The sequence below is a fragment of the Vidua chalybeata genome, chromosome 1 (assembly GCF_026979565.1).
Source record: "Vidua chalybeata isolate OUT-0048 chromosome 1, bVidCha1 merged haplotype, whole genome shotgun sequence".
Lineage (NCBI taxonomy): Eukaryota > Metazoa > Chordata > Aves > Passeriformes > Viduidae > Vidua > Vidua chalybeata.
Window position 1 is genome coordinate 24,170,299 of NC_071530.1, and position 13,340 is coordinate 24,183,638.

Genomic DNA, 13,340 nt, shown 5'->3' on the forward strand with positions numbered 1-13,340 from the left:
TAGACATGCTCACCAGTGAGCTGCCATGTCAGAGGCTCAGTCTCTCCACAGCCTCTCTAGCAGGGAGCAGCTACAAGGAGCTGACCTGCTTCTCTCACGCACCTATATTCTCCCTAGTTCTGTCCTGAATGTGTTTCCACACCTCAGTGTACTTCACTGTGGCCTTTCCCTACCTTTCTGAAGAATACTACTGGCAAAGGATTGTCCATCAAACTTTATTTAGGGCTTTGGAAGAGTCTTGAGAGAGTCAAGGAGGGCTGTGACCTCCAAGCCCAGGAGTGAGAAGAAATAAGTAATATATTCTGAGAAACTCATTGAGGTGGAACTCATTGAGGGGGAACCAAGATGGAGATTAACATGTGGGAAGTGAGCAGCTGCTCTTTGGACTTAGGACTTTTTTCTTCCATATGTTTTTCACAGGGTCATGAAATGGATGTCTACTTTTAAATGGAGCTTTTTCAGTTCAACCCCATATCATCATGGAAAGCCTTCCCTAGGTCCTCCTGGGGAGACCTGCCCAGGCTGCACATGTGGCCAGTCAGGAGCTTGCCAGTGGGGTCCTGGCTGTCTTGCACCCCTGGGGTGGGTTTTGGTGTCCGGGTTTGGTAGCACCAATGTGTGGCCCACCTCAGCTTTGCCTTGCATCGTTCTGAAGAACAACCTTGACCTCAGCATAGTGTTGCTACAATGCTGAGTTGTCTCACTGTGCAGTCGTTGCTCCTTGTGGTTTTGATTAAAACTGAAGGACAAATGTTGTTTTGAAGGCTGTTAATTATTTGCTTTATTTGTTGCTGATACGGAAACCAAAGGAATCTCTGTTTTATTACCTCTTGTTCAAGTCATTGTTGCATTAATGTCTAGGTATAACTGCTCAAGAGCTGTCATTAGGGGTTTGTTGTTTATTTATTTGCTTTTTATATTAAAGATCCTATTATCTGTGTCATCTTCGCTTATTATATTAATAGAGCTAAGTTCAATTGGTGTAACTTGATTTAAAGAGAAAAAAAAATGCTGCTTCTAACACAATATGGAACAGTTATGTCATAAAATCATAGAATCATAGAATGGTTTGGATTAGATTAGACCTTAAATATCATCTATTTGCAGCCCCCCTGCCATGGGCAGGGATGCTGGTCACTAGATCAGGTTTCTCAAGGCCCCTTTCAACCTGACCTTGAACATTTCCAGGGACAAGGCATCCACAACTTCTCTGGGCAATCTGTTCAGTGTTTTACCACCTTCTGTGTAAAGAATTTCTTCCTAACATCTAATCTAATCCTGGCTCCATAGACTCCATTTAATCTTCTTAATAAAAAATACCTTTTTCTTAGATATATTTTCTTTAGTAATTTAGTCTAATCTCAGCTGAGGTATGACTCATAGGAAGCTGTAGTAAAAAATTGTATAATTTTTTAAGAATTTAGTTTATTGTTTTAAAATTCATCATCTTGCTAACAGTGTGCTGAAACTGTACACTGTGCAGTCTTACAAGGAGTACTTAGAAGAGGTATTGTGTAGAACTGGTGTGGTCTTTAATTTCTGAATTGCATGATAGAAGGTAAACATCCTGGTGAATAAAGAAAACTAATTTTTAATTGTTATAAAGGACATCTGTACATACTTTTAGTACCTAAATTAATTCAATTACAGTTTCTGCTGTTGTAGAATGCATTTATTTTTAGAATGCAGAATTAAATGGCAATTGCTAATGTTTCTAGGTAGTTGCTGATACATTATCAACACAAAATACTGAGTATCAGCCTAATACATTTTTGTTACTGTTCTCATTTAAATAATATACTAAGTTTCAGTGGAAAATAGTCAAAACTATTGCAGTGATTTGGGGGAATATTTTCATTGTTCTTTTCTGAAGAAAAATTAAAATTACCTGTTTCTAAAAAAATCTGAATTTATGTCTCTGTCCCCTCTCCAACCCTGCCATGGCATTTCCCCAGTCCTAAGCAGGAAGCTACAGGTGCTGTTTTCACACAACCTTGTCAAGACAGTTTCTAATGAAAACACTTATTTTTCTTACCATCGTTCAACATGAAGTAAATTTATTGGCTTGATCCATTTCCGATTGGGCAAGTATCCAGAGTGTTTTTAATAATTCACAGCTGATAACAGCTCTGAGGCCATTTTTGGAGGCTTCCCAGAGAGCAGCTGGAGCTCATGCTGGGACGCAGGCTAAACCAAGGCTGCCTCCAGAGCCTAGTCCTTTAAGTTTGCATCTTTAGTGTTTGGAGAAGTAGCTTGAGAAAAACACCAGTTCTGCATATAAGACTTACTGTGCCCAATATACCACAACAAAAAATAACAGTTTTTGTTGTGGTATACTGGTACTTCAGCAAGTGGGAAAGTTATATGGCTCCTTAATCAACTTTACATTGCAATTGCTATGAAGATTTAGCAATCTAGATCAGGTGGAAAGATTTCTTTTGTGGCTGGGAGTATCTGTCAGATGACATCTGTAGTACGCAGTGCTAAATATTTCTACTGCTGAAGTTTTAGATCTTGTTATAGTAGGTATTCTGGTGATGAAAGTCTAAATGTTGGCATCCATGATTTCCATGCTTCTCATGATAAAGCATATATAAATAAGCAAACTAGCTGCTCACATACTGCTGAAAGCTTGCTTTTGTATAATTGCCAAACACTGCATGGGTACCTTAGGATTTAATTTAAGGTGTCTACATAATATGTGCCTGCAGTTCAAGTGTAAAATATTTTTCTGGGGGCACAAATGTGAGGAAATAGCTAAAGCCAAGGGAAGGGACAAATCAGATGGGTAAGTACAAAGCATTATTTGACCTGTCTTCAGCAAGATTTTAAGCAAATGTTTAATTTTATGATCATTCAGTTACTGCTGGCTTGACCCTTTAAAAATACCCCTCCTTTTTTCAATTAGCTTTTTTAGGAAGGGATGACAATACCCAGCAATCAGTGCTGAAGCACCTGCCAGTTGAGGAGTACTAAAGTTCTTCAGGAAGTTGGCTTATGTTTCTATGAGGTTGTACAAGGGAAGGTGTTCCTGCAAAACCATAGTGAATGGTCCAATAGCTAAGAAGAGACTGTGGATATCAGTATCTGGACTGTGATTTTTAAAAAAATTTCTTTAAAGCCATATACAAGTTATGGTTTGTGCAGTGAGGTTGTCATTGGGGGTTTAATTGTTGTGTCATGCAAGGAAGATCTTGTTTTACTCAATGTGGCAAACCTCAGCTGGTAATAAGTCAGTTCTATTAAGCAATTTGAGTTTTGCTCAAATACACAGGAGCAAACCTGCAGAAATCATGGCTTAGTCATTCAGAATCTGCTTAACTTCAAAGGTAGCTTTGTATGTAGGCTACAAAAAACTTGGCCCGGTACCAGCTACAACAAACAAAACTCTATATTAGTATATTCACCACATATTTTTGCTAAGATCCATCAAAATACTGGAATAACTTTTTGTATGCTCTTTCAGGTATTCCCCTGGGTGTTATCCAATGAACATTGCCAGATGCTATTACAGCCAAAAAGGTGTTTCACCACCTTCAACATTGAGGGTCGGCATTGTAGGATCTGAGCATATGGGATATGGCAGTACAGAAGAGAAATGTGAGCTCTCCTAAATAGGGTTCTGCCAAGTATTTTTAAATTATTGATCATTAGGCCTGTGTTAATCAATATAACAGTAGGAGAGAGATAATAATTGCTGAATGAATTGAACATTCAGTATACGAATTTCTCAGAATTTGGTGAGAGAAGTGAAAAAGTGATTTTCCTATTACCAGCATTCAAGTATGCTTATTTCTGTGGCCAACTGGTAGGCAGAAAGCAGCCATATATGGGCTGAAATTCTCCAAAGAATGTGCAATAAATACATAGTTTGGAAGAAGGTTTCGCAGGGTCTCAAGAACACAGCAGTCATGGAGGGAGAGGATTCTATTTTCAGCTCAAGAAATAGTTAGCACCACAGGACTTGTTTATTTAGTGGGGAAAGAAGACTAAGAGGAGTAAGTTTTGAAATAACAAATTCTCTCTTCATGATATAGCATAGTAATTAAATCATGGTCACAGGTTAAAGCGTTACCTTTCTGTTGGGAACTGGTGTTTGTTTTGGTAGGGTTTAGTCTGGGGGGAGGATGTTTCCCATTTGGACCCCCTTGTGAGGCTGACTGAGGTATGTGGTGCCCTTGGCTGCACGGCAGAAGCAGCCTGTGGCAAGGCCTGGTTTGGGCTGCAGAGGTGGGTAGAGTTGCATCATGGTGAGCTGGTAGGCAGCAAGAACACACCTGCAGGCTGCCCACTTTGCTCCTTTCCCAAGGCCATGGAGATCTGGGACTTTGTAGAGTGAAACATCCAGCTCTTTTGCCCTGAAACCTGAAAGTGTTGCTGCATGTACTGTAGATGTGTTTTGCTTGCAAAGGGAAGGGAAAAATGCAACCTGAACAGAGTAAGGACTGTAGTCGGGCAGCTTAGGGCACTGACTTTTGGAAGGTGTGCAACACTAGCAGTAGCACAGTCAAGGGTTGCTCAGGGACTAGATTTGGAATATTATCCATTCTGGAAGAAGGTCATACTTTTCCAGTACATGTTCTGTCAAACTTGTGGGGAAGTCTAAATACAGATATGCCCCAAACAGCACCAACTTCCTTGAGAGTGTTTCAGGCAAAGGGAAAGGAAATTAATCTCTTCTACTTGACTTTCTTGGTATTGTGGATGGTCATCAAGAACAGATCAACCTTTTTTTGACAAGGTTCTTTTGAGGATAATCCAGATTTCCCTTCCTGTCCCATTCTAGAGACTGTACCCAAAAAGGTAATAATGGGGGAAACAGCCATTTTCATAGACCTTGGAGATACTTAAACTAGCCCTGATGGCCTGTTCTAGTAGTAATTGCTAAAAGAATTATTTACATTTGCCTCATTACATTTGTTGTAATGTTGTGAGTGAGTGGAAAATAAGGATATCCAACAGGAAGTAAGAGAATTAGTGGGCTTTTCCTTGTAGATTGTTTTTTCTTTTTCTTCTTGAATTACAGTTTTTAGGTGAAAGTAGTCAAAAGTTTTTGTGTAGGATCCCTGTGTTTATAACTTGTATAATTTGTTTTCCAAATCTAGATCATTGACAAGGAGATTAATCCCTTTGTGGATAAGTGGGAAGAAGAAGGACAGTTCCCAGCACATAAAGTGTTTAAAATTCTGGGACAGGCTGGATTCCTTGGTGTGGATAAGCCAACAGGTAGGTGAGTGTATAACTCCTGACTATTAATAATAATAGACTCAATAGATTAATTCGCTTTTGCCCCAGGTCAAAGCATGGGTTGGAATTCAGTGCAAAGTTTCCTTATATCCCTCAGTCACATACATGCTGGTTACCAGCTCTGCAAATACAAAAAATAGCATTGTTGATGTACTTAAGTTGTTATTCTTCTAAATACAAATGTTAAAACCTGTATGACAGTTATTTTAAAATTAGTGAAATAAACATCACTTCAATTTTCAACATAAAATCTGAATAAGAACTTTTCTTCTGCATCCAGATACATATGAAAGAATCCAGATCTTCATTAAAGAAACCACAATTTGTAGGCATTGGAAGCATTTTAAGATTTGGCATATTGTAATTCATGAACATGCAACCTCTCCATCGTTTGAAAGGATGAGTTCAGGGTGGCCTTTAGGCCATTATCCCCTAGATTGTCTTTTAAATGCATTATTCCAGCCCACAGAAGCCTGAACAGAACAAGAGGGTGATGAGACAGAGAGAAAGTTTTTTGTGCATGTTTATATATGTAGGTGACACAAAAAGTCTAGAGGAATATGAAGTATTTCTGCTCTTCAGCTAAGATATATATTCTGCTTTTTTTTTTTTTGTTGTTTTTTTTTTTTTTTTTTTGTTTATATGTAATATAATATATACTTATTTTCTTTTCAAATGCTGCTGTTACATGTTCAAGTCAGAATTCTTGGTAATTTTTTTACCCCCATTTTCCTACATTCAGAGCAGCCCAAAGTATTTGAACAATTAACTGCAGATAATTTTCTACATGGGGCAGCTCACACAACCTCAGCTATGCCACACCACATCATGATGTTGCTAAGGCACAGGGTTCTGTGCAACAAATTATGTCTTTTTATCACTTAATTTCAGAGGAAATACTCCCTCTTGAAATGAACTCATATTCTTATATTATAATGTGGAAGATTGTCCCACAGCTGTTCAGCTGCTAGATCTCAGAGAGCTGTTGGGCTGGGATTGTCTGACAAATCCAATTAGGTCTGAGCTGGTATTTCTTTACAGAAATGCTGACAGTTCAAGATTATGCTTAAGATCTATTTAAAGGACAAGTAGGATTACTGGAGGAGAGAGAAAACCACTTCTACTTTCTGCTATAATTGTTTGATAGGCAGAGTTGAATTGCATCTCAGTGGGTCTCTCTGCATTGCTGATATTCATGTTGGTTGTAATAAAGGGGCATTGCATGGCTTCCAGATTTCAGTTCTGCCTTCTTATATTCATCTCAAGGCATGCAGAGGCTTCAACTGGGGTAAGGAACCTCAATGCTGAAGGTGCTGCACATAAAACATTACAGAGGTGGGAACTTTATATAATGCTCACAAAATAGCTGGACAAGAAATAACTGGAGTGAAATCCAGTGAAGAAGGGACTCGTGGAGGTAAAGGTGGCACAGAAGGTTGCATACAATGATTACACTTGTCATAGTCATGTTTAAGACTATTTTAACTTTGGCTTTGATGTGTATGCTGTTAATGTAATTTGTTTGACCTCTACAGCTACATTTTATAAAATGTATAAAAATTGATAAAATCCTCAGAAACCTGTGCTTCATCTCAGTTCAGTATTGTTGGGCACAGAAAGTGCACCAACTCCTTGGAAGATGCTGTCTTTGCAGCATTCAGTTGTGCAACAGGATGTCACCAGATCCAGCTTTGCTCAGTAAGGGTGTAATGCCACCAGGTACATCCTGAAAGTCCTGAAACTTTTTCCTGCTGGTAAGTCAAAGTAAGGTGTGTAACAGCACAGTCTCAACTGCACAACTTAGGCAAAGCCTGAAATTCTTTGTCTTCCATGCTTCTACAAAGTGCTTAGGCTTGTTATATGATTAGTGTATACTGTAAAATAAAAGTTTAAAAATCCACTTTTATACTCTGCTTAGTCACTTCTGTTATTTAGTTGCTGTTTTCAGAGGAAGAGAAGTCTTATGTGATTTGAAGAAGCCGAGAGCAGCCAGGAACTTGGGAGGGGTGTTGCAGAAGAAGGGAGGTTAAATTGATTTGAGGAGACTAATTGCAATGCAGAGCACTTGTGAGTTAACAGTCTGCCCTACTTTCTCTTTCGCAAACCAAAATCATGTTGCATCTCTTCAAATCCAGATCATAAAACATTCTCTTTAAAGAACACTGATTTTTTTAAAAGTTAATTCACTTTAGTAATAGTTGCAATTTTGAAATACAAGTTTTATTGAATTTGTTTTCCAAGATCATTCTGTCAAGTATGGAGAGGTTTTTTCCTGCAGAAATAATTTTGAAGCTTTCTGATTGGGCAGAAATGGGTTACAAACTTGTTTTGCTTAGATAGAAGGAAACATCTGTGGGATTTCAGATTTGTTGAAAGTGGACTTTTTCCTGTGTAAACACCATTGCCTTTATGAACAATGACCTGCTTCATGGGAGTCAGGTTTTTAAAAGAACGTGCCTTACATGTGTCCTTTATCACTGGAAACTTTCTCTGTGTGGAGAACTGATTTGGGGCACTATTTGTATTGCAAAAGCTCCATCAATTCCCACTGTATGCAGTTGCAGGCTACTTGACAAAGCTTTTCCTGTATATTTTTTCACAGTTGTTTACACAGTAGTTGGTTCTAGTGAATATTGGCTGTAGTTTAGGATGTTCATTGGAGGTCATGTAAACACTGTGGGCAAAGCTCAGACATGCACCCATAACTGGAGAATTTTTAAGACCATCAGTAGATTTAACTTACTGTCTGGTTAGTTCTCTGCCAGAGAAAAAGTCTTCTCTTTGAACCATTTCTCTCCTCTGGTATTCTTTACATGACTCAAAAATAGTGCATATGTTAGTTTTCCTTAGGAAAAAGTTTGTGTCCTGTTACATTGCAAGATTCTTCCTACTAGTAAAATACATGGTGAAAAGTGAAGATCATTTATGCATAAAAAGTGTCTTTTTGCTTTATGCAAAATGTGTTTTACAAAATTACTTCATTCAGGATTTAGAAGGAAAAAACAACATCCCTATATACTTATTATTCTTCATTTATGTTTACTGTGTATTTCTTCATAAATTATACAATTCTGAGTTATTGAGCTACTGCCAGTCCCAAAACTAAGGGCAGAGAATATTAGGGCAGGCAGCAGAAATATTTAACCAGTCTTGGTAGTTTGCTATTGTCTGTTTTGCTAGGGGAAGTGGGCAAGACATATTCTTTGAACTGTTCTATGTGCAGATTAGATGAGATACTGGATTAAAAGTGGAAAATATCTGTGTGGTTGTTTGTGATCTTATGGTTTATGAATCAAAGCCTTGGCTGTTGCTAAATTTTAGGATGTGTTGCCAAAAATGCAGGCTCAAAATGTACTGAGTGCCTGCATATGCCAATGCAGATGATTAAAAGTTGTTTTATCAGCTGATGTAAAAGCACAGGAATCCTGTAAAGGATGGGAGAGAAGGGTTTGTGGGAGGGCAATGTTTGCTCTCCTGCATATTCACATGGCATCACTGTGAAACATGAGTGATAATGATGCCTGCTCTGGGTATTTCATTAGTGTTTACACTGGCAGTACTGTAGGAATATTTAGTGGAATGCGTTGGCATCTTGAAATAATTATGACAAGTTTGTCCAAATAGTAGCCTTAATTTATTACTGTCAGACACCTAGCAGTGAGCATAGAAAATATGTTCTTATACATTTCAGGAAAATTAAGTAACTATGGTATGATTTGCACAACGATGGGAAAGTGTAGTTCAGGACACTGTCTATCCCCTTCCCCTATGGGGGAAATACCCCATATTTCTGGGGTACAAATACCAGATTCAGGACTGGAGTAAGTAATAATTAGTACCTTCTTGTTACTTCAGACAGAGAAGCATCTAATAAAACAAAAATAATGTTTCAAGTGATTGATTGCATGGCAATTGGAAAATGCCAAATTTCCTTCAGAAAGCCTGTTTATTACAAGTGTCTCTGTGTTGAGTGTGGAGAGGGGTATAGATCTATACTATCCTCTAAGGTTAATTCTGTTGTTTTCTTTGCAAGTATACATTTCTCTGGTAAAATGACCTTGTGAGAGTTTGGGCATGGAGGGTCACTTGGAAATAGTGTATGGGGTTATTTTTTCCCTTTCTGTAATACTAGGCCTTGTTAATGTACTACAGAATGAGCCTAGAAGGACCTGGGAGGAGCAATAACTAGAAAGGGATTTAGTAGTTCAGGTGAAACAGGATTTGATGGAAACTTAGAAAGTAAATGGAAGATGTTTAGGTACTTCTGTGGGTAGAACTAGGAGGGATATTTTTGTCAGAAGTGAATTAATTTACCCCAAACTGTTCCTATATGGCAGTAATGGATCAGCTGCAGTGCTTGTTCTTGGTTTAGTAGATTTAAGTATAGTCAGCTGAATTGACTACTTGATCTTTTTTCCACTTACAAAAGAGTTCAATAATCATTAATAAATAGTAGCTGCACTGTAAATGTTTGCAAGAGAAGCCTTTGGGCCATGTTTTCAGACACCAATGAAGTGATAAATCAGCACTCTCAAGTGTTTACCAGCTATAATTTATACCTGTTTTGCAATCAAGGAATAATTTTGATAGGCCTCCAAAAAACAGTAGAACAAATCAGTCACTGCTTTATTTGGATCTTGATGACAAAATTTGTGATGTGTGGCAGGGGTTTGGAGACCTTAATCAGATCAGTATGAGCAATTTCAGGTGCTTATTAGACCTTCTAATTTGGTGGATTGAATTTAAATCTCAGGAAAACAGGGTTTTGTATGTATGTATACACCTGAGTTCTGTGTGGTTGAGACTTTTTTCCCCCTCCTCCAGTGTTGTGAAATGCTAACTATTCAAGTCCCATCTAGTATCTTGCAAGTGCATGATGAAATTCAATTGAAAATTGTAAGTGGGGGGGGGGGGACAGTTTGCTGCATTTCACACATCATCAGGTATTTCTGATCAGACAGGGAAATGAGCACTTGAGTTTATCTTTGGTTTTTCTTTAACTGTGAACCTGACTTGGGAAATGGTTGTGCTTCTTTTCTTCATGGCTGGTAGGGAAATGCAGTGGTCCCTCTGTGAATAGCTTGTTCAGCTATTGATAGCAGCCAGCAGACAACTGGCTTACTGAAGGACACCCAGTCTTTGCAGAAGAGATAATCTTCCTTTGACAGAGGGATCAGATTAGTTCCTGGGATTCTGCTTTTGTGCTTCAGATAAGGCAAATCCTCACACTTGTGGCTTGTAATGCAGAACACAGCAGTACTTCATGCAGTTCAGGTGTGCTAGTAACAGTATCTTAGGGGTCAGACTTAGGAATTTCTGAAATCTGGCATGTGTACAGGTTATGTCAAAATTATATTGAGAAGATAATTTAAAATGTCTCTTTCCTAGAGAAAGTTAGAAGCATCTAACTGGGAGCAAATGCTCACTTATGTATGTACAATTAATGCTTGAGCTCTTGACACACATTTCTCTCACAGCAGACCTGCCATGCCAAATTCACTTCTGTGAATCACAGGCTTTGCACAAACTGTCAGACTCACGCGGCGTCTTGAATCTGACTTGGAGCACTTAGAATCTGAGATGAGAGTGTTGCAAGTAGCTGTCACTGTTCTGGCCCTGTTCTGCACCTGTTCTATTCTGGTTGTGCAGAAGAGTCTGTCCTCTATTGTGCTTGACTTTCCTCCAGTTTTGTAGGAAATTGTTGGGCTTGGGGATTTTCAAAGAGATACGTCTGCTAAAAATCTGATGTTCTGGATTTTTAAATTGTGAATAAGAGAAGAATGCACACTGAAGAGAACAGTTAAAGAAACATATTAAAGAAATATGAAATAATATATCAACTGAAAAGAATATAGGGATTGAGACATTATCAAGACATACTGTTCAGGAAGTTTTTATTAGAGGAGTCTTGTTTATTCTTTACTTCTGTAGATCAAAGAGCAAGACTGTCTCTTGACAAAGCTTGGCCAATAAATGAGGTTATACTAAAATAACCTGGGTATTACCAATATGTCTATTTACATATAACTGTCTTTTCCCTGTCTCAAGATTCTTGACATCTGTCCTATACATAAATGGCATGATTTAAAAGCTTTCTGAAAGTATAAATGCACCTCTTACATGTCAGTACACATTTGAAGTGTGGACCAACTGTGAAAGACAAAGTGATAAGAAAAGTGTTCTTCCAATCACTAGAATTGTACATAATTGAAATTTAACTGAAGTTTTCTGTTTTACAGAAAAACTTTTGAAGTAAGACCTCAGTGTCAGGGTTTTTTTCTGGTTGTTTTTCTTTGTTTTATTTCTTAAGCAGACGCATGGGAGGCCATTTGTGATAAACAAAGTACTTATTGCAGGACAATCTATTTCCTGAAGAATGTGTCTGTTTGTTCTCTTTGTGCCTTTCCTGGGTGGTCTAGAATTGCTGATTTCTGTTATCTCTAGTGCAGTAGCTATAGTTTTCCATAAGACTACAAACTCTCTCTGTGGTCTTGCCTGCTCTGGGAGATACCTTCAGTGCTGGGCAGCAGGAGCCAGGAACGTGGCATGACTCTGGAGGAGGGCAGAACTTCTTGTGTGGGACCTTTGGAACAGCATGACCTGTGTACATGCACTTCCCTTGAGCCTGAGAACTGGCAGAAAATGGGCACTTGCCCAGAGCCTCAACCACTTACAAATCAGCTTCACTTGTACACATGAAAGAGGGAACAAAGATAGAATTAATGAAAAATTTCCATGAATGTGTATCGCAGGGGAAGGTATCTGAATTTTTTGTGGCGTCATTGAATGCTTTAAAATTCTTTGAAGGTGACTTTAGTGAGCATTTCTTTTGTTTCCTATATTGTGTGTCAGAGGAAATGAATGGGACTGTTCTCACTCTTGCTTTATTATTCAAGAACAGGGGTCTCTCTGGAGAGCAGAAGATCAGTGAGTAACAAGCCTTCTGAAAGCAACTTTTTTTCCTTTTTACATTATGTATAACCTGTGAAACTCATTCCACAGAAATCACAAGGAGCAAAATTTAACAGAATCCAGAGAATGTTAAATAAATATACAGATGGTGGCACCATCCACAGTTACTACAGTATCTGTAGTAGAGAGTAATTGTATTTCTGATCATCAGCTGCTCACGTAGCAGGTGAATACACCATTTCACAACTTCTTGTACTCTGCGGCCTCACCAAATTCCCCCTGAATAGCACATCTAGCACTTCTCTGTGTGCTGGAGTCTAAGCCTGGCAAAAACATTCACAATACATATTTTGACTTGTTCAGGATCCTTCCACAGCCCAAGAAAGGAAGCCTTTAAGTAGTCACAGAACCATAAAGTTTGGAAAAGACCTCTTAGATCATCAAGTCCAACCATTAACCCAAAACTGCCAAGGTAATTTTTGTACTTTTCTCCACCTTTGTATGTTGGAATGGTTGTGAACATGTTTTTTGCAGGTCATTGTTATCTGTATTTATTTTCTAAATCTTACCAACTGTTTTCACCCACCTGTATCTACTTGTGTTTCCCACTGAGCCTCATCTCTTTCTTCTTGCTTTTTTTCCCTCTTGAGAGGATTCTGGTGGGTCCTTGTGTAGCTGCCCTAACAACTTCTATTTGCTGCTTCTATTTTAACTGACTTTGAAGGACTGAAGGCAATAAAAATATTTTGTGAAAAAGTAATGAAGAAAGCCTATGAATCCATTTTTCTGTTTTTTTGGGCTTTGATTGTTTGCTTGTTTTAGGTAGAATAATGTGGGGGTCTTTCCCCCCCACCCCCCTTTCCCCCCCCCCTCCAAGAGCGATAGCATGGGAGCAATTTGCTCTTGTGTAGCTGGTGTAAAAGAGCTGTTAGTTCAGTTTGTCACTCAAAGCTGGTCAGGAAATTCTTTCCAGGGTGTCCAGATGCTTCCTGTGCACAAGGCTGCTGTCATACTTGGCACATGATTATAAAAAAAAAAAAAAATCACACTAAAGCTGTTTTTTATTTTGCTTTGAACCAGGTCCTTTGACACCATGGAGGGAGGACAGTTTTTCTGGTTGGACAGTCACACTATGCTTGGGGTTGTTTGGAAGAACAAAAAGGAACCATGTAAAATTTCTA

The 13,340-nt window shown here is 38.5% G+C and overlaps 1 protein-coding gene across 1 annotated transcript in view; it reads left to right on the forward strand.

Moving 5' to 3' along the window:
* Positions 1-13,340, forward strand: part of LOC128799602 (probable acyl-CoA dehydrogenase 6) — a 75,198-nt gene that overhangs the window by 7,109 nt on the left and 54,749 nt on the right. The window contains exon 2 of the mRNA XM_053964134.1: positions 5,106-5,226. Within this exon, the coding sequence (XP_053820109.1) occupies positions 5,106-5,226 (121 nt within the window). The remainder of the gene's footprint in view (positions 1-5,105; positions 5,227-13,340) is intronic.